Consider the following 27,561-nt stretch of genomic DNA (forward strand, 5'->3'; position numbering starts at 1 on the left):
CCTTGTCACGTGGGCGCCCCTCCCGCACCGCGCACCGCGCACCGCGCACCGACGCTCCTAGCAACGGGCCCGCGCCTCCGTGTCCAAGGACGCGCGCCGCCGACTTCCGGCCGGGAGAGCCGCGCCCAGGACCCCGACTCGGGAATCCGGTTTCGCGCCGCCGCAGCCGACCCCGCCTCGGAGCCGCGGGCGCCCGGAGATGAGCAACGATGACTCCCTTATGGTGCGTGGCCCGAGCGCGGCCTGGCGGCTCCCTCCGGGCCTCCCTGCCCGCAGCCCCGAGACCCCGCGCCCCGCGGCTCTCCTGGGACCTCGTGGACCGCTCCTGCTGTCCCCTTTACCCGCCTTCCGCTGTCCCGGGCCGGCCGCTAATGAAGGGCCTGGCCCCCTCCGGCCGCTCGGTTCCTGGCGAGCGAATCTTTCCCCTCTCGTGTTCTTCGTGCACCCTGAGCTCCAGTTCTGCATCCGCACCTAGTCCTGTCCTCGAGCTCCCCTAACCCAGCGTATCCAAAACCCATCCCTGTCATTTTGCCGTCATCTCCCCTTCCCCTGCCTCCGCCTCTTCTGAGTCCCCCACCTCGATAGACCACACCACTGTTTGATCCTACAGCCTTCACTCTTCCCCGTCCCCATCTCGGGTCCTGTCTATCAGCGGGAAATGTCAGCTCTTACAAGTCCCCTGACAGCACCCACGGCGTTGCATCTCCTAGCCCAGGATCAACACCATCTCTCTGCAGGCACCTGAAACAGTATCCCCCATACACACACCCCAAACAGTTCTCTGCTTCAGCTCTCTGTTCACCAGCAGTCCCCTTACCAGCACCAGCAGCAGAACCACCACCACCACCACCACCACCACACACACACATGCACACACACACCTGAACACATCCCTCCTCTGACTTAAAACCGTTCCAACTTAAAACCATTCCTGTTACGCTGAGGATGATGTCTGGGCTCTTTCATATGGCCCACAAGACTGACAAGCCAACCACATCTCTCCCCAAGCCCAGCACCCACAAACCTTAGGGGAAGTGAGACCTCACTTTGAAATCTCAGCCCCTAATACTGCATGACCTTTGTCAAGCCATAGTCTCCCTGGGTTTCAGCTTCTTTAACTGTGAAGGATATGGAGAGAATAATACATAAGATAGTGGGTGTAAAGCCCTTGATACCGTTCCCAACAAGTGTTTAACACACAGTAACTTACAACTCTAACTAGTGGTGTACCTGTTATTATTGGTGCTCTCTCTTTTCCCTCATTCCCTTCCTAAGACAAAGCCTCAGTTGAATTCTCCATCACTTTGAACCCTCCAAGTTCCTTCTCAGGGAACTGCATGGAGCTACTCTTGGGGCTGATGAAGAGCAAAATGAAGCCTGAATGTTCTCTTTCCCTCCTTCCTTCTGCAGAATGGAGGAAGAGCAGGGAGTCAGGGAGAAAGTGGTTCAGAACAGAAAGAAGGGACTGGGGCTGTTGCAACTATGTCTTCCTCCCCACAGGCTGAGATCATTTACTACAGCCAGGAACAGTACTTCCGCCATGTGCAGCGGGCCGCGGCCTTGGGCCTGGAAAAATTCAGCAATGACCCTGTCCTGCAGTTCTTTAAAACCTATGGGATCCTCAGGGAAGGTAAGGACTTGCCAGGGTCGGCCTCATGGCCTCCGGCACTTGCCTAGCCCCAGCAACTCTGGCTTTACCTGGATGCCTGCTTATACCCCAGCCGTGTTGCCATGGAAAGAGTCTTACACCCAGGTTAATCCCCCAGATGGCTGTGTAATACATTATCTAGTTGACTTTTGAGACATCAGAGAGCTCACCACCCTTGCTCTGCACCTCAGTTTCCCTATCTGGAAAGTGAGTGGGTGGGGAGACATGACTGAATGATTATTGGACGAATCCCAGGCTTGGAAACTGAGAGCTGGTAGTGCAGGAAAAGGAGGAAGTGGTAGGTATGGGTCAAGACAGGTATGGTACAGGAGCAGGGGGAGGGGTGAGCCTCATGCAGGTGCTGACTCGCTGACATTCAGAAGGTAGTGCTGGGCTGAGGGCTGGCTGAGCTGCCCATGGCCAACCACAGTGGACATGGAGGGATAAGTATAACCTGTGGCTCTTGAGCAGCTAGCTGGGAATACCCTGCTGGCCTTTCTCAGAACTGACCCCCAGCCCTAAATCCTGGCCTCACATCCTGCAAGTACTCAAAGGTATATCTGAGCTCCAACCCCTCCAGCACCTGGCAGCATGGGCAATGGTGTCAGCAGCCCCTTCAGGGAACTTGGGTCATTAGAAATGTTTTGGACCAGTTAACCCAATGATTCTGGTTGAAGTCAGGTAGTGCCAAGCCTTGGGTCAGCTCTGACAAGGGCTCCCCTGTGTTGGCCATAGACTTCCTGCCCTCTGGGCCTGGAGCCCAAGAGCATAACCAGGTGGGCTCTTCTTTGCAGAGCACATACAGGATGCCATCAGTAACCTGGAGAGCATCCGGAATCATCCAGATGTGTCCTTGTGCTCCATCATGGCCCTCATTTATGCTCACAAGCGCTGTGAAACCATCGGTGAGTGCAGCCATGCCCAACAAGGCCTGGTGCCCTGGGGGAAGACAACCCCACTGCAGAGATGCAGCACCCTCAAGGGCTGCCACGGGAGGTGGGTGCACTGGTGACTGCACAGGCTGGTAGCCAGGGAGGAGTGGCTTCTATTCCCTCCCTTTGGGGTCCTCAAGGAAGGCCTGTGCCCAGATCCAGCTGCGTGGGAGCCACTGGTAAAGAGCATGACAATGGGAGAGGTCCTCTCCTTCCAAATCCTAGGAGTTGGGGAGACATCCTGCTTCCTTCGCCAAGACCTTGTGGAAACAAATCAAGCTGATATAAATAATTCCACACTCTAAACAACTCTCTCCCTTCTCGGGATGGATTGTGGGCCTGAGGTGGGGGATTTGGCAAACTGCTGGGTACCGGGGAGAAAAGATAACCCTCAGACAGCAAACCCAAGTCTAGGCAGCAGCGGCTCCTGTGGTTTCCAGGCCCCAGGCTGACAGTAGTCTGCCACATGTTGAAGGATGGGCCCTCAATGCATCCTGTAGGCCCAGGCGGCCCTCCTCACTCTGACTCGCCCTCTTCCCCGTCTCGGATTCCCAGACCAAGAAGCCATTCAGGAGCTTGAGAGCAGCCTGAAGGAAATCCGCAAGACCGCCAGCACAACGGCCCTGTACTATGCCGGCCTCTTCCTCTGGCTCATAGGCCACTATGACAAGGCCAGAGAGTACATCGACTGCAACTTGAAGCTCTCCAACAACTCCAGAGAGGTACCTGCTGTGGGCATCAGGAGGACAACAGCTGCAGAAAGCAGTGTCCAAACACATCCCCACTGGTCCTTTTGAACCAGTTAACTGGGAGCTCCTGCGGAGCACCCTGGGACTGGGAGAGGTCCGCACCTGGGCACTGACACCATCCCAGGGCTCCCAGGAGCCCCCACCCACGTTGTGTCAGGGTTTAGCCAAGTGCACACTGGCATGTGTCCAGAGTCCAATCTGCAGACAGCTGTTCTGTGGCCTGTACTATATTTTTTTTAAATCTTGAATTAGTTGCCGACATTTAGAAAGCAAAAGATCTTTACCTAAAAGCCCAGATTTCCTGGCTCTTTGGGAAAATAAGAGGAATTGGCTGCACTGGACCTACCCTCCCTCTTAGCAATGGTCTGCTGGATATCCGTGATGGCGCATACAGTAGATCTCACATGTGGTAGGTCGGGACTCCTGGTAGAGTTTGAAGCCTCAATCTAGGTTCAGTGTAGTCACCACTTCAGCAGGGGTGATCTCCCTCCGCAAAGGGGTGAAAATTGGTACCCCAAGGAGGGAGTGAAAAGAAATCTTACTGTTGATGTATAAAACACAGAGTTACACACTGCATAAATAAATATTATATGTGTGATATTAAAAAGTCTTGGAGGGAGAGAAAAGGATTAGGGAAAAGGTCTGAAAAGGCTCCTTAGGATGGGAGCGATGGGAAAGAGTTGAGAAACACCAGTCTAAGGCATGAGGGATGCTTCAGGGCAATGTTATCCAAGTGCCCCTCTGACCTCACCTTGCAGGTCTGGCCACCTGTCTGCCAGCAGAGGCTAGATGAAGGCTGGAGCAGAGTCGGAGAGGCCCTAGAGCTCAGAAGGACTCCTGTTAACCCCCTAGAAGGCATTCCCACCTCCCCTTACTGGGCTAAGGTGTGGAGGGAGCAGGAGTGGCCATGCACAGTGGCCTATGGTGGCCTCCTGACCCCAGTGTAGAGTAAATAGGCAATGACAAGACAGGTGAGAGTGGTCAGTAGAGGTAGCAGAGCCCCGGGGGTCCCAGGGAGGGGTCTGGAATATCATGGAAGGTCTTCGACAGGAGGGTCCTCCTAGGTTGAATTTTAGAGACTAGTGGTAGTTAATCAGGTGAAAGGTTTTGGTTGGGAGGGCTGTGCCAGGACAGGAGCAGAGTGAATTCCTGGTGGTGAGAGGGAGCAGGGCTGCCCTGGGGTTTGCAAATAGTTGTGCCTGGCAGGGTCTCGGGGTGCAGCGTGACAGGGATGGGACATTAGGCGGGAGAGCAGGTTGGGTCAAGGCTCTGTGAGACCAATGACTTTATCTTCCATCTTGTTCTGATCCCAGGGCCTTGTGCTCCGAGGCTGGGTGGACCTCACCTCAGACAAGTCCCATATCGTGAAGAAATCCACCAAGTTCCTGGAACAAGGAATTCAGGATGCGAAAGATGTGCTGGGGCTGATGGGAAAGGTGGGCAGTGGCAGGGAGAGGGGAGGGGAGGAGGATCCCCACCGGGACCACTGGAGCCAAAGACCCACCAGGTGACTTTGGGCTAGACCCTCTGTCTCCAGGGCCTCACCTGGCTGATGAGGAGCAGGCCTCCCACACACATACACACACAGAGGATCAGAGTCACACAACAGCTCAGGGCCCACTCGGTTCTCACAGTCTGGCTCGCCCTGTCTGAGTGCCTGTCTTGTTCTGCATGGGGTCATCTCAGGGGATGTCCTTTTTTCTCTATCATGCTTTCTCTTCTCACCTGCTCAGTTCAGTGGGCCGTAAGAGAAGGGAGATATGTGATTTGTGTTTTTTTTATCTCAATTTAAATGAAGTCCCTTTTTTCTCATGTGCCGCCACTGAATCCATCTATGAAAGAAAAGCTGACCCTCTCGTTCTCTCCTCTTATATATCTTCTTAGAAAATGAATATGTACTCATTAAGAAAAAAAGGCTGAAAAAGTCAAAAGAGGAATTAAAATGACACCCTTCACCCTCCCACTCCAAACAACTCATGTGGACATTTTAGGGTCTTTCAGGCTTTTTCCAGAGTGTGCGGTTCAGAGTGTGCGTTCACTTGGCTTTCTGCAGGTTTACCAGGGGGCACCCTTGGGACCAGCATCTGTGGGGAGAGGGACAGAAGCAGGACCTGTGGGGGGAGAAGTTGCGCTGTGATGCGGCCATAGCAAAGGTCTCAGCCAACTCAGAGTTCTAGAGTTTGGGTGGCCCCTCACTGACCCCCTCCCTGACCACAGGCTGGATGAGGGCTGCCCCTGGGAAAGGACGTGACCTGGCACGAGGCAGCTTCCTTTAGCCATGGGCAGCCCCAGGGCTAGGCTCCCCGGAGAGCTACTGCTGCTCCTGGTCCTGAAGGGGATCCCACTGAGTGCCCTCCACTGGGCGGGAGATATTGTGGTCATTTAATAGGAGCATAGAGTTGTCATGATAGGGCATCTTATCATTTGACTTCCTTTTCTTCATGTAAGATTTTGTCATAAGTAACTGTCATTTTGAACCGTGCCATCAAGCCCATCCCCTGTTGTATGGGCCTAATATCATTTGCCAAGCCAGTCCTCTACTGTTTGGACACTGAGATTGTTCCCAGTTTACACTTAGAAAGAGTGCTGCTGTGAACACGCATATGCATAAATCTTTACCTGGGACAATCCTCGTCTTGTTTTGTTTTAAAGATTTTATTTATTTATTCATGAGAGACACAGAGAGAGAGGCAGAGACATAGGTAGAGGGAGAAGCAGGCTCCCTACAGGGATCCCGATGTGGGACTTGATCCCAGGACCCTGGGATCACGACCTGAGCCAAAGGCAGATGCTCAACCACTGAGCCACCCAGGTGCCTCTTCCTCTTGTTTTTATTAAGTCTCTTGAGGGCAGGTTGCCAAAGGTCTAACATACGCTCTGGTTTTCAGAGTCATGTTTCAAGTCCTTTAGGAGCATTGCTCTTTGCCCCTCAAGCACCTGGGCCATGACTCACTGAATCACTCACTCACGCACTCGGACCTGGTGGTTGGCACTGACCGGCAGAGGCCAGAACTCCAGCCCCATGATCCTCGATGGAGAAAAAGTGCCACTTCAGCCCCCCAATCCAGAGTGTTCCCTGCAAGCCCTAACTGACCCAGGGCCCCAGGGAGCAATTTTCATTGATAAGGTTCAAGACAGTGAATGGAAAAGGAAAAGTAGAAGTGGAAGGTGCCCAGCAGCCTGAGGTCTCCCTCTAGGGGTGGCCCGCACGTGGTCTTGCTGTATCCCACACCTGCCAGGGTGCCCCAATCTCCCTGGAGCCCTGGCCTCACCTGTCCAAGAAGCCAGGACTGGTGTGGACTTTGATTTGTCACTCTGAGTGATGGTGACTCCTTCCCCAGGGGCTTCGAGGGATTCCCGCAGCACACATATGTCAGGCTCTGCTCCTGTTCTGGTCAAGACCCTGACACCCCTGGACCTCCCTCTGTGGGCACTGATGGAGGCTCTTCTGTTGGGCTTTCAACAGGCAACATACTTAATGATGCAGCAGAACTACTCAGGGGCCCTGGAGGTGGTGAACCAGATCACCGTCACCTCAGGGAGCTTCCTGCCTGCCCTGATCCTGAAGATGCAGCTGTTCTTGGCACGGCAGGACTGGGAGCAGACAGTAGAAATGGGACACAGGTGAGAGGCAGGTGTCCACCGGCACCACTACACCACACCGCTGCTTCTTCCCTTTCTTTGCGAGCCAAGCGTGCTAACATGTTCCCATCTTACAAGATGGGGACATGGGAGACAGCGTGTGTTTGATGCAACAAGACATAAAAGTAAATATTGGCAACAGAGGAGGTACAGAGAGTGATGCGATCATATGGGGAGGAGGCCAGGAGGACATGGCCCCTGATAGACAAAGAAATAGGCATATCTAGAGCTATAAGCATGTTATTTAGGAGAAAGAGACAGAGGAGCGACCCAAGGAACCCAAAGCAACCAGGATTACAGGCTGACAAGCAGTTGCCTCTAAAGAGCGGGGTTAGAGGGGCATAAAGGAACTATTGCATTATTTAATTTTTTTAAATTATGGGTATGATACACCGTAATAAAAACTTCAGGGAAAAAGGTCATCGGTGACTGAGAAGACTTCTAGCCAGACAGCAAGAGCCGGGGAGCTCCTGGGGCTGTGGAAGCCAGATACCAAGTGTGGGTGACCTTGGAGCATTGTCACTGTCTCTAGAAATAAAGACCACTTGGGGGGAGGGATGTCAGATGGAAGGTTTTTTGAGGATGGAATTTTCTAGATAACTGAAGCTTATCTCCTTAAACTAATGCTTTCACTAGTTTTATTAAGTAATTCTAAAATGTGTGCTACTAACTTTCTCCCTAAAAAGAGTTAACAGACTACTTTTTTTCTGAGTGACCACGAGTCATCACTACGAATCATGACTAAGTTGTGGTACTATACAGCACAGTTCAAAAACAAAACAAAACACAAGCAGACCTCTTCCCTGTGGAGGGATGGCAATTCCTCTGATGATCATCACTGGAATTTGAGTCCCCGAGAGAGGCACCCAGGAGCAAATGAACGTAATTGGGATCTGCTCAGTGCACTGGGGCCCCCCACATGCGGTGCCTGTGCAGGCCTCGCTTCTCTGTCTCAGAGTTGACACCTGGCCAGTGTCCTTGGCAGGAACTGGGTGAAGAGCTTGCTTTGGAGGCTTGGCCTTCGGCCAGCGGGATCCTGGGAGCACCTGGCTGACGGCCACAACCGTGGTGTGCGTGGCCTCCCTCGCCCAAGGCCCTGCTGCCCTGCCTGCAGGGAACAGTGTTTAGTGCCAACGGGCTGAGTCCCACAACCGATGCCTGCCCTTATGGAGTTTTTTGCAGCTAGTGGCATTCACAGAACTTCCTCCATTGTTTTTTATTTTTAAAAACTTAAAACTCCTAACCTTGAGATCAGGAGTCAGAGGCCCTACCAACTGAGCCAGCCAGGCACCTTGCCCCTATTGTTTTTTAAATCTGTGCCCCTCTAGGTGTGTTTCTTGTTCCATCCCTAATATTATTTATTTCTCCCTTTAAATTTCCTTCATCAACATCAAAGTAATTTGTTTCATTGACTAGTCTTTTTAAAAACCCCACTCTGAGTTTTGTTGATGGTCTCTATAGTATCTGTTTGCTACTGTGTTAATGTCTGCTCTTTGTGATTTCCTGCCAACTCCTTCCTGTGGGGCTATCCTGCTCTTGTTTTCTAACTCTTGAGTGGGATGCTTGGCTCATCCATTCTCAATTTTCTTTTAGAATATATGTGTTTAGATTTGTGCATGTCCCTCAAGGTACTATTTTAGCAGTATCTACACATTTGGATGTGATATTTTCAGTATCATTTGGTTCTAAGAATTTTCTAATATCCATTCTGATTCTTCTTTAGTCCGTAGGTTATTTCAAAAAAAAATTTTTTTTTAAATTTCCAAATGTATTTGTTTCCCTGTACCTACAGAATCAGCATAAAGGATTAGAACTGTTTGAATGTTGACTGCCTAACTAATCATATTGGGATTTTGTGTCTTAATTAGAGTAACCCTCTATGAAGTGCAGGGCCATCCCTAACTAGGCTGAAAAATAGGAAGTTTCCCATAAAGAAACAGAATATTGAAAACCCCAAAGTATGTATGACCGGAAACTGTGTCTTCACAATGACACATGTTGGAAAGCAAGGTTCCCTTTCCATCTTATAGCTGCAGATGACCCATCAAGGACCTCTTCACCACCCTGGGACCACAGGGCCATGATCAAGTCTATGTTAGTTGGCATATGAATAGGCTTCTGTCACAGATTGCCCCAGATGCATGGACTTAAATAACATGAAAGGTTATTCCTCTATCAGATAAGAGTCTGGGAGGTTGTCCAGGACTGGCATAGCAGCTTAACTCTGTTAGGATCCCAGGACCCTTCTGTCTTACTGTTCTATATTCCTAGGACTTTGATTACATGGTCCATGTTTCAGCCAGCAGAAAGAAGTAAGAGAAGAAAGAAGAGATGTGCTGTAAGGAAACAGCTGGATGTCACTGGGGCACTTGCAGTCACATCCTGTTGGCCAGAACTTAACCACAGGGCCACACTTGAGCTGCAGGGGAAGGCTGGGAGATGTGGTCTTTATGCTGGGTAGCTGTGTGCCCAGCCAGATCAGGAGTTCCATTATTTTTTTTTTAAGATTTATTTATTTATTTATTCAGAGAGAGAGAGAGAGAGGCAGAGACATAGGCAGAGGAAGAAGCAGGCTCCATGCAGGAAGCCTGACATGGAACTCGATCCCAGGTCTCCAGGATCACACCCTGGGCTGCAGGCGGCACTAAACTGCTGTGCCACCGGGGCTGCCCAGGAGTTCCATTATTAAAAGGAGAAAGGGAGACAGGATATTAGGAGACAATCAGAAGTGGCTGCAGTGCCATGCTAGCCTGGTCTATGCATACTCAAAATTCATGTGGCTCCTCTTCCTTTTTCAGAATCCTAGAAAAAGACGACGGTAATATCGATGCCTGCCAAATTCTAGCAATGCATGAGCTTGCAAGAGAAGGAAATATGACTACAGTAAGTTCTTCAAGACTCAGGAGTTGGGCCTTGAAACAAGTGCAGCCTAGGAGGAAACGCTCTGAGCTCCACCATCCCCAGGGCCTTTGAGGGTCCTCCCTGGATCTCAGTCCCTCCCATCTCCTTCACCTCATATTCCCTGTAAGAAGGTCGGAAGGACTGCTTTGGGCAGGCAGTGAGGTTAAGTCTGGTTTTGCCATGAGTTACCTCATGTGAGCCTGGGCAGGTTCACCTGGAAAAGCCCTGGGATCAGCATCCATAAATTGGAGATAATTCCAACCACTTTGTGAGGTTGTTAGAGGGACTAAATGGGATGACTAGTGGGAGTGCCTGGGAAATGCCACTTTTTAAAAAAATATTTTATTTATTTATTCATGAGAGACACAGAGAGAGAGGCAGAGACACAGACAGAGGGAGAAACAGGCTCCCTGCAGGGAGCCTGATGCGGGACTCAATCCCAGGACCCCAGAAACACAACCCAAGCCAAAGGCAGACACTCAACCACTGAGCCACCCAGGTCCTGGGAAATGCCATTTTTTAAGGAGTGGCTGGAATTGCTCAGGTATTGGCCAGGTAGAGCCTAGCCTCAGACTTGCTCCTAAGCCCTGTAGTTTTTCCAAAGAAACCCAAACCTGTCCTCAAACACAGAAATATCTGGAATTCTTTATGAAGACTTCAATGCCCAGACAGGTCTTTATTTTCCAGAATAGTTTGTGTTTTCAGCCACAACATTGCCTTTTGAAAAAATGCACTGCCTCTGTGAAGAGTGGCAGATCAGGAGTCTGTAAGGGTTTCACGATGCAAAGAGGAAGCTTTTGGTTCCTTCTGCCCAGTTCTGAGACTATGGGTTTTGTGGGGGCAGGGGTGAGATGGAGGGGACAGTCCATATTTGAAAGGAACCCTCAGCAAGGGGCCCAGGCCATCTCTGGGTAGGAACTGGACAATGGGCCTGTCCTAAGCACCCTGGGTGGGCCTTCCTAGGGCCTGGCCTGAGGTTTAGCCCCAGGGCAGAGTTAGCATTGATACTTCTCCTTCACCCCCCCACCCTAACCCCTAGGCTTTATGCTTCTCCCCAGCCCTGGATGCTCAGTGCTGATTTGCTTGCATCTACTGAGCAGAGTAGGCCTGCCCCATCCAGGGTTTCCCTTCTGTCACTTCTTTGCAGCCAGGAACTAAGAACTCCTCACTCTTAGTGGGTAATGGGGCAGAGGAGTCCATGGGAAAGAACGCAGGCTTTGGAGTCAGTTACTGAATGTCCCCAGGCAAATCACCTAACCTTTCTGACCCTTTGTCTACTGGAAAATTCAGATAGTTGTACTGACTTACAGGGCCATAGGGAGGATTCTTTGGAGTGACAGAGAGGCACCAATGTGGTGACTCATGTCAACATGGAGCAGAGGCTCAGGTCCAGGGCCCCCGCTATGACCATCTGCTCCTGAGCCAGCCCAGCAGGTGTGCTGTCAGCCTGGGGGGCATGTGTGGGCACCATGACAGCTGGCTTCTGGCTGGGGGTGGGGTTGGGGGTAGGGGTCGGAAAGGGCAGCTTCTCTTCACAAATCCATAGACAGAGAGGCAGTGCCAGCTCTTGGGTGAACAGTGTTCCTGAAAGCTCCACCTGTGGGGCTTAAAATAAGGCTGGTGCCTGGGATCTCCCCATCCCAGTTGGATCCGAATCTCTGGGGCTGGCTTCTGAGTGTAGATATTTTAAGATCTCCCAGGGGATGATAATGTGCAGCAGGGTTGCAAACCTCTGCCCAATTCCCATTTTTGTATATTGCTTTTGACATTGTCTGTTTTGTCCCTGCAGGCTGCCAATCATGTTAGAAATCTGATTAAAGCACTGGAGACAAGAGAGCCCCGAAATCCAAGCCTCCATCTTAAAAAAATTCTTGTGGTTAGCAGGCTGGTAAGAAGGTTCTTCCCAGGTCTCTTATATGCTTCTTAAGCCCTATGCCCACCCTTTTGGAAGCTTCCCGGGTACCCTGTCCTCCCCTCCCTGGCTCAAACTTGGCCTCTCAGGCTGGTGGCCCATACCCAGCAGCCCCTGTCTGCCTCTGGCCAATAACTATCACGTAGGCTCTGTGCTGCTTAGAGACCCAAATGCTGCTTGGAGATGCTGTAAAAGATCAGAGTAATTGAGTCTAGAAGTGCTTTTAGAGTAGGAGGCCCCTAATTGGGGGTAGAGGGCAGCATATGGCTATCACACAGCAGAGCAATGCCCAGCTCTGGCTCAGGGTGCAGGGGCACCCAACTGCTATAATCTTCCTGTGGAAGTGACCTGGAAGGGTGGGCCTGCCTGGACCTCTCTGACATCAGGCAGGAGCAAACAGACCAACTTGCCAAATAATCTGTCTCTGCCAGACCATTCAGCCCCAAAGCAAGATTTACTAGAAGGAATTGCTACAAAAAACTAGGGTAGCTCTGGGGCCTTAGGAACCAGAACCGTGGAGTCAAATGCCATTGGGATGCAATCTCTCCCTCAGAAACACATACCCGTGTCTGATACTCTCTGCTTGTTCTGCACATCCGGCAGGGGATGTGGCTGCTCACAGCCTTTGGGCCCACTTCCCATCAGCAGGAGACAAACAGCTTCTCTCCACCAGCTTCAGTTTTTGAAAAACTTCTTGGTGATTTGGACCAATTATTGTGGCCAAACAGGAGATGGGTCCTTTGGAGGGCCCTGTGTCTGGAGGCAGGTTCCACAGATGGGGCCAGTGTGAGGTTCTTTGGCAGCCGGTCAACTGCAGAGACCTGACTATGGGTCACAGGCATCCCTTAGGCTCTCCTGAGCAGCACCCAACAGGCCTACCAAAGTGTCCCCCATTTCTGGTGTGGCCTTGTTGAGATAGGTTGGACTGACTGGTTTCCCTATTTCCATGTGCCCGTTCCTTGCAGTGTGGGAGGAACCAGGCGGTTCTACAGCTAGTGTGCAGCTTCATCGAGCGCATATTCATGGCCACATCCTCCTATGCCCATGTGGCCACAGAGCTGGGCTACCTCTTCATCCTGCAGGACCAAGTGAAGGAGGCATCTTTGTGGTACTCGGAGGCCATGAAATTGGACGCGAACAGTGTGGCTGCCTTGACAGGTCCGTGCTGGTTGGGCAGGGTGGGGAGTGGGAGGCGCAGGAAGGCAGGTAGCAGGGTAGCCTCCATGGATCCAGAAGAGAGGGAAGCATTCTCCCTAGAGGCTGTGTGAGTGTGGGCATACACTGTATGATGGGGCGCCTTTCCACAACATACAAATGGAAACCTATACGCCGACATAGGTAGAGAAGCAACAGCTAAAGAAATGAGTAGACCCGTTTTCTCCCAGAATGCTCCAGGAAAAACAAAGGTTGAAAAGAGAAAAAAACAAAAAAACAAAAAAAACAAAAACCAAGCTCAGGGTCAGTGGAGGCTGGGAGCAAAACATGCCATGGGGCAGTCAGCGAAATATGGTTGGATTATTGACAACCAGAGAATGGAATCAAGGAGGCCCTTAAGGAGGGGTGGGGCTGGAGGGAGCAGAACCAAGCCCCTGATGCTTCCCACTGCCACCAGGGACAGGAAGGACAAAAAGACTTGCTGCTCCCCAGGCAAGCCACATCCCGTAAGACATTCCCCCACCTGGCTCAGTCCTTCCCCACTTCCACTTTCAGGGGAGACCCCTAGCCTGTCAGCCAGAAGGGAAGGCCATTGGCCAGAATGCCCTTCCCACACACCAGCCCAGGCCAGCCCTCTCAGGTGTGTCCTGGAGTTCCTCCTGTTCTTTTTTTTTTTTTTTTTAAGATTTTATTTATTCATGAGAGACACAGAGAGAAGCAGAGACTTAGGCAGAGGGAGAAGCAGGCTCTCTGTGGGGAGCCTGATATGGGACTGGATCCCAGGACTCCAGGATCATGCCCTGGGCAGAAGGCAGATGCTCAACTGCTGAGCCACCCTGGCATCCCTGGAGTGCCCCTCTTATCTGACCTGCCTGGGAAAATCAGTGACCTTAACAATTTGGGAAATCTGCCCTAGCTGCTAATATTCATCAGTCTAGTCCATTAGTAAATCTGCAAATAGTTTGAAAGAGGGGCCAGGTAGAGCAGCAAAGCCATGGCCCTCTGAGGAGAAAAGGTAAAGCTGGATACAGAAACCCTTCCCCTCCCCCACTAAAACCCCTCCAGTGTTTGCAAGGGCCCTGAGGTCAGTCAATAAGTAAAGAACAGGCTACTGTGAAAAAGGTTCTAGGGAACAAAAAAGCTACTGAAAATTAAAAATGTGATTGCAAAGTAAAATATTCCACAGACGAGCCAAATAGTGGGATGGATATAAGTGAAAACCAAGATGGTAATTAGAAGATAATCAGGAATAAATACACTGAAATGACCAGGAAATATCTTTAAAGGATGAATAATAAGAATAGATGGATTTGTCTTCCCAAATTCAAAACACATTACGAAACAACAGTAGTAATGTCAGCTTGAAGCCAACATGGAATAAAGAAGCCCATCACTGGCACGGAAACAGGTCTTTCAAAGGTGACCTTTCAAACCAATATTGTGGTAGGTTTCAATAATTTGTGGTTGGGCATCTGACTATCCGGTCTTAATAAACTCCACCGTTCTCAATAAACTCCAAGGACACCTGGCTAGCTCAGTTGATAGAGCACATGACTCGGATCTTGAGGTTGTGAGTTCAAACTCCATGTTGGGAGGAGGTGGGTAAAGAGTAGTTAGAAAATAAATTCCAGGGGCACCTGGGTGGCTCAGCGGTTGAGCATCTGCCTTCAGCCCAGGGCGTGATCCCAGAGTCCTGGGATCGAGTTCCGCATTGGGCTCCTTGCATGGAGCCTGCTTCTCCCTCTGCCTGTGTCTCTGCCTCTCTCTGTGTCTCTCATGAATAAATAAATTAAATCTTAAAAAAAAATAAATTCCAGATGAATTAAATACTTAAACAAAAAATTCAATCAGACTTGGGCTCCCTGAGGGAAACTGAGAAATCGGAAAGGAAAATGTCTTACCTTTTGGACTATGTAAAAATTTAAAACTAATGGATGGCAAAAGACACTGAAAAATGCTGAAGAGGTAGGGTGCCTGGGTGGCTCAGTGGTTGAGCATCTGCCTTCAGCTCAGGGCATGATCCCGGGGTCCTGGGAGGGAGTGCTGCATCAGGCTCCCCAGAGGGAGCCTACTTCTTCTGCCTGTGTCTCTGCCTCTCTCTCTCTCTCTCTCTCTCTCTCTCTGTGTGTGTGTGTGTCTCTCATGAATAAATAAATAAAATCTTAAAAAAAATACTAAAAAGATAAAATGGCAAACTAATGGAAAAATTTTGCTACAAAGGGTTAATAATCCTAATATATAAAAAAGAAAACAACAGGCTAAAGAAAAAGAAAAACAGGCTTAAAAAAAAACAGGCTAAAGCTGTGTGCAGGAGATTCATAGCAGAAAAGAAAAAAGCCATTCAATATATGGGAAAAAAAAAATGTTCCTTTTCCCTAGCAATAAAAAAGAGTGAATTAAAATGAGTTACCATTCATTTTTTAGTCTGGCAAAGAGTAAAGCATGTCTGCGAGGTTGTGGGGAAAGGCCACTTTCAAGTTCTTGGCAGTAATATTAATTGAAACATTTCTGGAGGACAAGTGGCCTTATCTATCACCATTTTAGATATACATGCCCTTTGACCCATCAACTCAACTTCAGGAATTAGAACACAGAAATATGTTTACCCTGGCACTACAACATTTGAACATCAAGAGCAAACCAAATGTGAGATGAGGTGCTCTTCAGTGGGGCAGTCATCAAATACAGTGTCCCATCCACAGTGGAATATTCTGTTGTCATTAAAGAGAACCAGGTGGATGTGTATAAACTGGGCCGTATACCTTAGATGTGTACACATCGCCAACAAATGAATGATTAGGAAGGGACCGCAAAAAAAAAAAAAAAAAAAAAAAAGGAAGGGACCGCAAGTTGTTAATAGTGGCTACCTCTGGAGAGAGACACATGTAAAACCGAGCAGGAGCTAGGTATGGTTGTCCATCTTGCCTCCTGTTTTGAATTCCTAACCATGAGCATGTATCACCCTTCCTTCCATCGTCTCATCTGTGCTCCTTGGCTTGTTGACCTGCTGGCTCTGTGTCAGAGCCAGTTGTCCATGCTTGTTTTCTCCCATTCCCAGGGGTCACCTGGTGCCAGATCCTGGAAGGTCACCTGGAGGAGGCTCAGCAGCAGCTGGAGTTCCTGAAGGAGGTGCAGCAGTCCCTTGGGAAGTCTGAGGTCAGAGCTCTTGAGGCTAATGGCTTGCTCCAGGATCGTGTCCCTTCTCTCCTCCCACCCAGTTTCCAAAATCCAGTAACCAGCATGGCTTAGACTCCTGCTTCGCCCCCCACACCCACCACCCAGCTGGCGGTGTTGGTGCCAAGACCTGGACCTGCCTCCCACAGGTGCTGGTTTTCCTCCAGGCCCTCTTGGCATCCAGGAAGCACAAGGAGGGGCAGAAGGCCACTGCCCTCCTGAAGGAGGCTGCAGAGCTGCACTTCTCCAGCATGCAGGGCCTCCCCCTGGGCTGTGAGTACTTTGAAAAACTGGACCCCCTCTTCCTGGTATGCATCGCCAAGGAGTACTTGTTCTTCTGCCCCAAGCAGGTGAGAGCACATCCTAGCCCCCATGCCCTTGCCTTTATCCTGGAGAATAATCAGGCTCCTTTTTTTCCAGATGTCTTCTAGGGAGTATATTACTCTTTCCTTGTTTGTCTGCTTTACTTGTTTGCCTGTTTTCACAGCCAGTCAAGATCCCCCTATGGGCAAGGGTCATATCTCACACACCTGAGATATGCCCCCAGTGCAGAGGAATGAGTCACTCTACAAATATTAAGTTCACGGCCGTGCGCCTGACACCATGTTAGGTACTGGGGGGTACAAGGGTGAGCAAAGCCAAGGCCTCATTCTCTGGAGCCTACACTCTAGCACTCGATGGCTCAGAGTGGATGATAATAAACATGTGGAATAAAGTAAAATTCCTTCACTGAAACAGTGTTTTCTAAGAGCTTTAGGAGTCTGTCTGCAATGGGACAAACCATACAGCCAGGCCCCATGTTCCTACAGCCCCGGTCACCAGGCCAGATCGTGTCTCAGCTTCTCAAACAAGTCACTGTGATCCTGAATCCTGTAGTCAAAGCAGCGCCAGCCCTGATCGACCCCCTGTATGTGATGGCTCAGGTCAAGTACCTCTCAGGTGAGCCTGTTCATCTGAATACACTGCCCCGGGCTAGCATCCACAGGCCGCCTGCCTGGGATGTCTCACAGGCGTACATACACACCCATCTCTGGTCTCCACTCCCCTGAAACCGGTTTGACTTCCCTCCCCAGCAGGGGTCTCTCCCACCTGGCCTGCTGCTGTTGGCTTCCATGCTCTGAGCCAGGTCACAGTCTCTGAACTTCCATTATACACAGGGGTCATGCAGACACTGGGATCGACTAGTCCTCAAAACAAGCAGAGATTCCCTCATGAGGTTTGGATTCTAGTAAGGGGAAATAGTTAACATATCAAATAAACACATTGCGTTGCTTGCTAAGACACAATAATGCCACGGAGAAAACTAAAGCAGGGGAAGGGATGGGATGGCAGTGTTGCAGTTTTTAAAAGGTGGCCCAGAGGGCCTCATGGGAAGGATAGACCCTGTAGCTTTCGGCTTTCAGAGCCTCAGGATAGCCTGAGCAATATCCTTCTAGCTTCTTCCATCTCAAGGCTCAGGTCCTAGAGAAAGAGAGAAAGTGGGAGAAATCTCCATGGGAGCCTTATAGTCCTCTCTGAGTGCTTTCCCCCTATGGTCTTGTACTCCCATCCATCTGGAAGACAGGCCAATCTCTGGTGTGCTCGGGGCTTCTGAAGAATCCCAAATGCCGCGGCATGCATCTGGCCTCTGGCACTGCCTTGCGTGGGTCACACTGTGCAGAGAGTTCCCCCATCTTCATCCTTACCCACAGTTTCCAGAGCTCCTGGGTACAAGGCAAGGGCAGGAGCACTCCCCCAGGGGTGCTAGCACCTGCCAGCAAGCAAGTCTAGGGCCAAAGCCAGGTCTCCAGCTGCTTAGGTTGCCATAGTGACATCTTCACATTTCTGCAGCACACAAGGAGGAGCAGGGAGTTTGGGATCCAGAAACAGGTGCTCCCCGATCGCCAGCTTACAGACTCTGAGCAGGAGCTGTCAAAAGGCCTGAATGCAGAGGAAGAAGGACTCTCCTACCAGCTCAGTGTTCCCCAGCCTTGGGCTGCCACCAGCCTGGCTGCAGGAAGACCCCTTATCCCCATATTGCCAAGGCATTCATAGCTCAGCCTCAGGAGCCAATGGCCCTGGATTTAAATGCTAACTTTGTCCCTTGTAAGCTGAGTGCCTTAACATCACTGGGTTCTAGTCCTACAATTAAAAGACACAGATAATACTGCCAACCTTGTAGGGCTGGGCAAATATTAAACCAGCCTTTCTAAAAGTGCTTTGCATGTACTGGGCCTAGAGCAGGTGCTTCATAAGTCAGGGCTATTATAGTTGCTATTATTGTTAGGTTTTGTTCTGCTATGAGGTGTGGGAATCAAGACTTAAGTGTTCCCCCGAGCTTCCAAATAGAGCAGTGATGTGACTTAGCCATCTCCCTGAGGGTTACAGAGAGAAAGGAAGGGTTACACCATGGTTTGAGTTTCCTGGCTTTTGTCTGCATCAAGGGAAAAACTGGAGTTCTAATTTTAAGAAGAGACCTCTGAGTGAAACAGAACAGACCCAGGTAAAATGGCTGACTTGGGTATTTCCGGGTAACTGGACATATAAACTTCATTCTGCCTTTATATACTGGGTCCTGGGAGTTCCCAGGGATCCCTGGATATAGAGGCCTGTTTATCATTTCTAGGAGAGTTAGAGAATGCCCAGAGTACCCTGCAGCGTTGCCTGGAGCTGGACCCCACCTACGTGGATGCCCACCTCCTCATGTCCCACATCTACCTGGCGCAGGGCAATTTTGCCATGTGTTCCCACTGCTTAGAGCTGGGCGTCAGCCACAACTTCCAGGTGGGGGTCCTCTGTGCCCAGTCGCCCACTCAGTACCTTGAAGCTCAGCTAGCTGCAGCCCCTACCTGCCCCTGGGAGAGTAGCCCCAGGAACTCCCTCCATCCCTCAGACCCTTCTGCTGGCCAAAGGCAAATGTAGGCTCAGTGGGCTTCTGTAGCTTCCTCCAATCTGGGTGCGGTGAGTAGCAGCAGAGTGCACTGGAGTCCCGTGCTGCACTATGCTCCTCTAGGTGCGAGACCACCCCATGTACCACTTCATCAAGGCCAAGGCCCTCAACAAGTCTGGAGACCATCCAGAAGCCATAAAGACACTGAAAATGATCATAAAACTACCAACTCGGAAGATGGAAGAAGGCAAGAAGTTCCGTGGGCCCTCTGTACGGCCCAGCGAGCGGGTATCCATCTTACTGGAACTGGTGGATGCCCTCCGGATGAATGGGGAGCTGGTAAGAAATTCCGTGCTCTCTTCCCTTGGGATTGGGGCATTTGGAGGTCCAGGGTAATCACACCAGGCTCTTTGAATTCTGGGTGATGTTTGTTTGTGCTATTATTTGAGCTGTTATTCATCTGGGAGCACATCTTCCCCCTGCCTAAAGCTTCAGTGGCTCCCACTGCCTTCAAGATAAAGTCCAAACCCTACTGAGTCCTGCATGATCTGTGCCCTGCCTACCTCACTGTCCCCAGGAGGATTTCATAAAGGCAGAGCCCAGAGACCCATCAGGGCAGCCACAGGTGGTTGTGCAGAGTGGGCACTGCACAGCTCCAATGGACGCTATCATCACACCACAATCTTTACGAATTGTGTCCCTTGGAGTTTTGTAGTATACAGTTTGCTCAACTGTATGAGGCAGCCCTGGGGCCTTGGAAGGTCTGTCAAGGCAAAGACAGAAGCTGCTGTAAAAGAACAGTGGAGAGCACAGAGGCAGGGGTTAAGGCAGGGGTGGGGGCGGAGCTAGCCCCACATGCTGCCTCGGATCCTCACTGTCCTCACTCACTCACCTGCTCACCAGAAAGGGGTTTGTCAGCATAGCTCCAGGACCATCTCTGTGACCCAGCAGTCCTGGGGTATCTGGCTGCCTGTGATGATCCTGCCATGGAGAAGGAACAGCCCATGAGGCCCTTTCTCCTTAAAGTTAAAAATTGCCTTCTGGGCAAAGATGGGAATGTGGAAGCCTGCTTGTTGTACTTTCCTCCTTTAAGTCTGCCAAGAGGAACACAAGAACTAAAAGTGGAGAAGGAATCTCCATCTATAACAAAATTAGGGAAGAGCCACATCCCAGAATAGTTGATTCAGTTGGCCATTTATTCAGCTGGTGATTGAGGGCCAGCTACATGCCAGGCACCATGTGGCAGCAGGGGTAGGGGGGTGTAGAGGAGAGCAACCAGCAAGGTCTCTGTCCTTTCAGAACTTACCATGGGGGGAGGGGAGGAAGCTGGGTCCTGTGAGTGGGGGCCTGATTCCTGCATTTGCTTGAAATTTCTGAACTGAAATTTCTGAACTGTCAAGCCAGGAAAGGGTATTCCACTTTTGGAAGGGCAGAGCCAATGAACAAGAACTCTGCTAAAATGCCTCCTTGCTTCTCTCTGTCTGGGCTCCTCTCTAGGAGACATTGCCAGAGGAAAGTAAGGAGGGAAATAACTGGAAAATCAGTTCTGCCCCTTGCTTTGCTAGGATAACAGATCTGCAAACTGTGGCCTTACCTGTGAGCCAGGGGTTCCATCCCAACCCCAGCTTCTCACGAAGTCTACCCCAAAAGGGAAGACCCACAGAAAGCCCAGGGGAAACATGCTTCTAGTAGAGCTGTGTTCCGTACGCCCTCTCCCTCCCGAGCCTAGTTCCTGAGTAAAGGAAATGAAAATCTCACTTGAGAATGAGTGGTGATCAGAAGGAGTCCAACAAGGTGGTGGGAAGGAGGGAGGCGAGGGAGGAGGGAAGGAAGGACAGGAAGGGATGAAGGAAGGTAGGAAGGAAAGAAAGGCAGAAGGGAAGAAGGAGAGAAGAAACAAAATCCAAAGACAACTTTGGGAGAAAGAGTACTATACAAAATAGAAGAAGTAATCAAAACAAAACAACTTTTCTGGGCAGCCCCGGTGGCACAGCGGTTTAGTGCTGCCTGCAGCCCGGGGTGTGATCCTGGAGATCCGGGATTGAGTCCCACGTTGGGCTCCCTGCATGGAGCTTGCTTCTCCCTCTGCCTGCTTCTCTGCCTGCATCTCTATGAATAAATAAATAAAATCTTAAAAAAAAAATTAAAAAAAAAAAACAAAACAACTTTTCTGCACTCAAAATAAAAAGAACACAGAATCTTGTAAAATCAGCTCAAAGCAGAGCACCAGAGATCCACAAAGCAGTTCAGCTAGCGGAATTAAAGAAATTAAGCACAGAAAGCAGTGATTCCCTTAGTCCCATAATTAAAAATATAAAGTGGCTGAACCCTCACTGAGGCTCTCTGATGGAGGAAAAGGTTGAGAAAGTCATTGAAGTGATTTGAGAGGATGACGGATAAGAAAGGGAGAGACAGCAGATAGCCAGCAAGAGCAAAATCAGTGTTCCTGCAGGAGAAATGCAGGACAGAGGACATGTCAGAGACACACCAAGAGAACTGTTCCTTTGGGGAAGAACAAATCAGTGACATGCAAAGGCACTCTGTGCTGGAGAAATAGCAGTAAAATATTAAGACTGAGAAATTCCTAATAGTAATATCCTAATAAAGTTATGGGAATCAAGGATTCATAATGTCATTGAAAGTTCCAACAAGCATCTGAGTAAGCAGCATATTAGCTGCTGTGAGAAAGAAAATAACACTGGCTTCAGACTTTTACTCAACAATACTAAATTCAGGAAGACAATAACAGTATTTATACGATGTCTATGGGGGAGGGATGTCTCCCAGGGTATCTTTCATATATGAAAGCAATAAAGGATACCCTAGGGACACCTGGGTGGCTCAGTGGTTAAGCGTCTCCCTGCATGGAACCTGCTTCTCCCTCTAAGTCTCTGCCTCTCTCTGTATGTCTCTCATAAATAAATAAAATATTAAAAAATAAATAAAGGATACTCTAAAAAATTGAATAACTCCAGAATTATGATGTTAATTAAGCTTTTTTTTTAAGGTTTTATTTATTTGAGAGAGAGAGAGCACAAGCAGGGGGGAGAGGCAGAGGGAGAGGGAGAAGCAGACTCTCCGCTGAGGAGGGGGCCCAATGTGGGGCTCTATCCCAGGACCCCAGGATCATGACCTGAGTTGAAGGCAGATGCTTAAGCAACTGGCTGCCCAGGCACCCCTAAACTTTTTTGAAAACCTACTTGTCGATATAATCCAGACAACCAAAACACAAAGTTTTTATAAGTGGGAAAAAAATTTAAGCTCTAAAAGGACACATAGGACTAACCTAAATAAATATAATTATATTGAAATAATTATAGTCGTTTCAACTCAAAGCCAGCATAATTGCTAAGTTCTTCAAATAAAAATTATTATTAAAGTCAAAATAAAAATAGTATCCCATAAAAAATTCAGGGAGGAGGCTGTGAAGGGAAGGTGGGGTTACTATAAGCAGCCAATTTTTTCCATCTTTATAGAGTGAAAAAAAAAATTTTACCAAAACTGTTTCTTGATAGAGAGGTGATTCTTGCTAGAACTTAGACGATTTCCACCACATTAATCAAGATAAGAAAGCAGGACCACACATAAGGGCAGAAATAAAGCCAAACACAGCAGCATATACAAATGAAAACAACAAGAAAAAGTGGAAAAACAAGTTGGCAGAAAACCCGAGAATGAATCTGTATTAATAAAATTGTTAAAAAAAATAAATAAATAAAATAAAATTGTAAATGAAATAATGTACCTATTACATAAAAGAGTAAGAGTGATTTAAGCCAACAACAAAAGGAACCCCTACTGTCTAGGTTTCAAACACCAAAGGACCCAGAATGAAAGTAAAAAGATGGTACAAACATACCAAGCAAACAAAGCAGAGGTTGAGGAAGAAACATTTGGTAAGGCTGGATCCAAGTCAAAAAAACACCAAAATGGGGAAAGAGAATAACTTTGTTAAAATAATCTAGGGTACAAATATAATGAAAAAAAAAATCCAAATAGACTTTCATGTGCCAAATACTGTAATATTAACCTTCAGGGTACCTGGGTGGCTCAGTCGGTTAAATGCCTGCCTTCAGCTCAGGTCATGATCTCAAGCCTCAGCTTGGTGCCAGCTTCCTCCTCCCTCTGCCCCGCCCCTTGTTCCTGGATAAGCACATGCATGCACATGCGTGTGCACTCGCTCTCTCAAATAAATAAAATCTTTAAATAGATAAATAAGCATATCTTTGATCAAAAGCAGGAAAGTACAAGGAGATGTGTCCAAAGGTCTCCAACGGGAAGGAATCACCAACAGACATTGAGATGCTAAGGAATAGGCCAGTTCTTGCTGTTGAGGGTTTCTGTACCCCCAGCTATCTGGGTATCTGTCCCTCCTCCCCCCCCCCCCCCCCAGGAACAGTGGTTGTGGGCATTGAAGGGCTCTCTCCTTTCTGCCATTGGAGCCTCTCCGCAGGTGAATGTGAGCCATCCTATCCCTGGCTTCCATGTAGCAGGACTACTTCTGGCTGTGTGTGTGTTTCATTTCTCTCTGGGGGCAGGAGTGGGAAAAGGGATCACTAAGTCTCCTCCAAGAGGTTCCAAGGGTCGTCAGGCCACCTGTTGTGACAGCTAACAGGTCTGTTGGGTTCCTGTGTCCTAGCACGAGGCCACCAAGGTCATGCAAGATGCCATCAATGAGTTCAGTGGCACACCAGAGGAGATCCGCATCACCATTGCCAACGTGGACTTGGCCCTGAGCAAGGGGAACGTGGACATGGCACTGAGCATGCTGAGGAACATCACACCCAAGCAGCCCTGGTACACGGAAGCCAAGGAGAAGATGGCCAATATCTACCTGCAGACCCGCAAAGACACCCGGCTCTACATCAGCTGCTACCGGTAAGCCCCAGGCGGTGACCCCCTGACAGCTCCATTTCCAGCAGTGTTTTAGTGAGTATTTCCTCCCTGAAGGTTGTGTTTTTCCACCTGGACCTTCAGGCCACCTCCTCCAACTGTGTCAGATGCAAGTATGGAATTACCCATGGGTCAGAACTTGAATGTGATAAGTTAATCAGGCCAGCTCATTGCTGAGTTCTGAAGACAGAGAACTGAATCTGTCCTGCTTGCCTGTCCTGTGTGGCCTCTCATTTGCACTCCTGCCCTGGCCCCTGACTCTGCCTCTCCTTGAAGAAATGTCTAGTGGCTTGATGTGGCCAATGTGAGGAGCAGGATGCTGAAGAGCTGGGATTAGAAGCCCTGTCTTTACGATTTGACATGGGGGCCTCAAAAATATCTTCCCAGCCCCTCCCTCAAACAAACTCTGTCTAGGCAATCCCAGTGGGATGCAGTGCTGGTGGGCCAGGGTGAAGGAGGCGAAGCCAAGAGCAGTGGGAAACCAATAGAGTGGAGTGACGTGGTCATATTGGAGTTTTAGAAAAAGCAGGATGCCTGCGTATGCAGAGAAGTCTACAGTGTTAGAAGTGGAGGCCAGAGGGAAGGGCGGAAGCTCTGGCATGCTCCAGAAAACAGATGAGCGCCTAGACTAAGGTAGCTAGCCCAGTGCCTCATGCACAGTGGGCTTCCAATAACTATTGAGTGATAAAGGAATGAATGGATGAATTAGTGGAAAAGAAGAGAAGGAGATGGGTTCAGAAACATGAAGGATGCATAGGTCTGAGCTAAGTTTTTGGTTACTTTTGCAGGGAGCTCTGTGAACATCTGCCTGGTCCCCACACCAGCCTGCTACTGGGTGATGCTTTCATGAACATTCAGGAGGTGAGTGAAAGCCTCATGGCCTTGCCAAGCAGCCCCTCAGTCTCATGTCTCCAGTGGGAGCGGGGAGAAAGAGAGAGAGAGAGAGAGAGAGAGAAACCTCTGGACACTTTCCCCACCAGCCTGAGAAGGCCCTGGAAGTTTATGACGAGGCCTATAGAAAGAACCCACATGATGCTTCCCTGGTCAGCAGGATTGGGCAAGCCTATGTGAAGACCCACCAGTACGCCAAGGTCAGGCAAGGTTGGGATGGGGTAGGTGGGGGGGTGGGCAGCCTAGCAGGGAAGAGAGAGGAGGGTGTGTGGGTGGGAGGGTCTGGATGGGAGCTGCATTTCCACCCTAGCTCCCTGCTGAATGAGGTACCAAGGAGAGAATTCTGAAGCCACTCACCTCCACCCCCCCACCCCCTCAGCCCTACCCTTGCCACACACACACACACACACCTGCTCAGCTTGAGCTCCCTGCCAGCTGGGAGGGCCTTTTCATCTCAGGCTTCTGTGTCCTGGAGGGACACGCAGGTGCGGTGGCCGCTGCGGGGAACACAACATGAGGCCCTTCCAAGGTAGAACCAGACCCAATGCCACATTTCTTGTTCACCTAAAGGCAATTAATTATTATGAGGCTGCCCAGAAGATCAGTGGGCAGGACTTTCTGTGCTGTAGTCTGGCTGAATTGCTCCTGAAGTTAAAGAAGTTCAACAAGGCAGAAAAAGTTTTGAAACAGGCACTGGAACATGACTCTGGTGAGGTCACGTCCTAAAGTCACTTCCCCAGCATACTGGCCCCCGTCCCCACACCCGCACTCTCTTCTCCTGCAGAATGATAGAATGATGCAGGGGTCCTGAGCCCAGGCCCCTCCCTCCCTCGCCCATCCCCAGCTTCCCAGGGGCTCCAGAACACTGATTTATTTGAGTTTCCATTTTGCAGTCAAAGACATCCCATCCATGATGAACGATGTCAAGTACTTGCTCTTGCTGGCAAAGGTTTATAAGAGTCATAAAAAAGAAGATGTTATGGAAACTTTAAACAAGGTAATTGACAAGAGACAACAGACTCCAGCTCTTTATCTGCCATTTCCTGACGGGAGCTATAAAAGGGAGGGCGAGGACTGCAGGTCTGGAAGGCTCCAGGGCTGGCACTCAAAAGAGGACCTGGGTTACCTCAGACCTCTGCCTTCCATTTATTCCTGCACTGCGCTCTTCTTTGATGATCCACCAAAGTGCCCTAAGGCCACCTGGGCTGGGCTTGGCTGGAGAAGGCAGGGCATAAGAAGGTGCCCGTGTCCACAGGATGCTGTGGTGACAATACTGGATAAAGCCAGTAGCTCCCGAGCATTGAGTAGTGCTATATTAGGCTTTTTGCTTTCTTATTAATTCTCGCCATAGCCATTTGAGGGAAGCACTGTGACATTTCTATTTCACAGATAAGGCTCCAGGAGGTTAAAAAATGTGCCCAAAGTCACACTCTTAGTAAGTGGCGGAGCTGAGATTTGAACCAGGTCTGACCTGCTCTGGCCGAAGCTCTTTCCCCATTAAGCTGCCTCGATGGGGCACTTCCTGGCCATTCTTACCCATACCTTCCTTGTTCTTTCTAGCAAGGGTGTGGCCTGCCACTTGTTCCGGGGGAGGAGGGGGACATTCCTCAGTAATAGCAGGAAAGCCCACTGTCTGACTGCTCGAGACGATTTATTCCTTTGGTTTCCACTGGATTCCCACTCAGAAAGCCCAAAACTTAATCGTGGCATCATCAATTCCTCTTGTTCCCGTGCTCCCTGGTTACTCACTTGATCATTTTATGCTGTGGAAAATATGTGCGGAGGCTGCCTCAAACTCCCAGCGGGGCAGTATTCAGAACAAATGCATCTCTTAAAATCCAGCCTGCTCTGAGCACCTACTGTGTGCATGTTCTACCTTTAGGACCGCCAGAGCAAATTAGACATGGTAAGTATCAGGGCATGATGGAAAAAGGGAAACAAGTACAGTACAATAGGGTTTTTGTTTGGGTGCCTTTGTTTCTACTCCTGCCCCAGAGGCAGAGCAGCTTGCCTCTTGGGTACATAGCAGTGGCCTGGCCTGTCTGGAGTGACCCAGATTGGTTCAAGGGCACTTGAGATGCCCTTTCTGATAATCTGCTGACCCGACCACAGGTCCAAAAAGTAGAGATTTTTTGTCAATTGGCCTGAGGCCTAGCACATTGGGCTCTGAGTTTCTGATCCCGAGTTTATTGGTTTCCCAAGGCCATGGACCTCCAGTCTCGGATACTGAAGCGTGTTCCACTGGAGCAGCCAGAGATGATCCCCTCCCAGAAGCAACTGGCAGCCTCCATCTGTGTCCAATTTGGGGAGCACTATCTGGCAGAGAAGCAGTTTGCCAAGGCAGCGCGGTCCTACAAGGATGCCCTCGTCTACTCGCCCATTGACAATAAGGTGGGCTCCTCCGAGCCAGAGCCTGTACCTTCTCTCAAGCCATGATGCCTTACAGAGTCCCCTGACAAGGGCAGAGGCCAGGTCCTTCCCTGTACCTCCCTGAGGAGCTGCAGATGTAGGGCCCCAGGCCCCCCGGTGTGGAGAGCCTGCTCCAGCTGACCCCCGGGCCCTCAGCCATCACAGCCCTTGGACAAGGCTGGAAAGCTTCACTTGCAAAACTGACTTGTGGGAGGTGGGGTGGGGAAGACGCTGCTGAAAGTCATGTCAGTTTGGCATTTTCAGGGCCCCTGTGAGGTGGGGCCACAGAGCTGTGACTGCCAGGGGACAGTCTCCCCAAGGAGATTTAGAGTCGTAAGGGTGGCATGGCCCAGATGAGGCGATGGTGGCTGGAGCCTACACTAGGA

At 49.9% G+C, this 27,561-nt stretch overlaps 1 protein-coding gene across 1 annotated transcript in view; it reads left to right on the top strand.

Annotated features, from left to right (window-relative positions):
• The first annotated feature begins 12 nt into the window (after positions 1-12).
• TTC21A (tetratricopeptide repeat domain 21A) overlaps positions 13-27,561 on the top strand; it is a 32,064-nt gene continuing 4,515 nt past the window's right edge. The window contains exons 1-20 of the mRNA XM_025461252.3: positions 13-223; positions 1,501-1,630; positions 2,443-2,553; positions 3,136-3,302; positions 4,643-4,765; positions 6,796-6,953; positions 9,770-9,854; positions 11,662-11,760; positions 12,750-12,942; positions 15,998-16,095; positions 16,263-16,463; positions 16,923-17,052; positions 18,719-18,876; positions 19,106-19,321; positions 23,622-23,860; positions 24,664-24,736; positions 24,856-24,966; positions 25,337-25,475; positions 25,660-25,763; positions 26,969-27,157. Coding sequence (XP_025317037.1) covers positions 200-223; positions 1,501-1,630; positions 2,443-2,553; positions 3,136-3,302; positions 4,643-4,765; positions 6,796-6,953; positions 9,770-9,854; positions 11,662-11,760; positions 12,750-12,942; positions 15,998-16,095; positions 16,263-16,463; positions 16,923-17,052; positions 18,719-18,876; positions 19,106-19,321; positions 23,622-23,860; positions 24,664-24,736; positions 24,856-24,966; positions 25,337-25,475; positions 25,660-25,763; positions 26,969-27,157 — 2,748 coding nt within the window. The 5' untranslated portion in view covers positions 13-199. The remainder of the gene's footprint in view (positions 224-1,500; positions 1,631-2,442; positions 2,554-3,135; positions 3,303-4,642; positions 4,766-6,795; positions 6,954-9,769; positions 9,855-11,661; positions 11,761-12,749; positions 12,943-15,997; positions 16,096-16,262; positions 16,464-16,922; positions 17,053-18,718; positions 18,877-19,105; positions 19,322-23,621; positions 23,861-24,663; positions 24,737-24,855; positions 24,967-25,336; positions 25,476-25,659; positions 25,764-26,968; positions 27,158-27,561) is intronic.

Source organism: Canis lupus, chromosome 23 (assembly GCF_003254725.2).
Source record: "Canis lupus dingo isolate Sandy chromosome 23, ASM325472v2, whole genome shotgun sequence".
Lineage (NCBI taxonomy): Eukaryota > Metazoa > Chordata > Mammalia > Carnivora > Canidae > Canis > Canis lupus.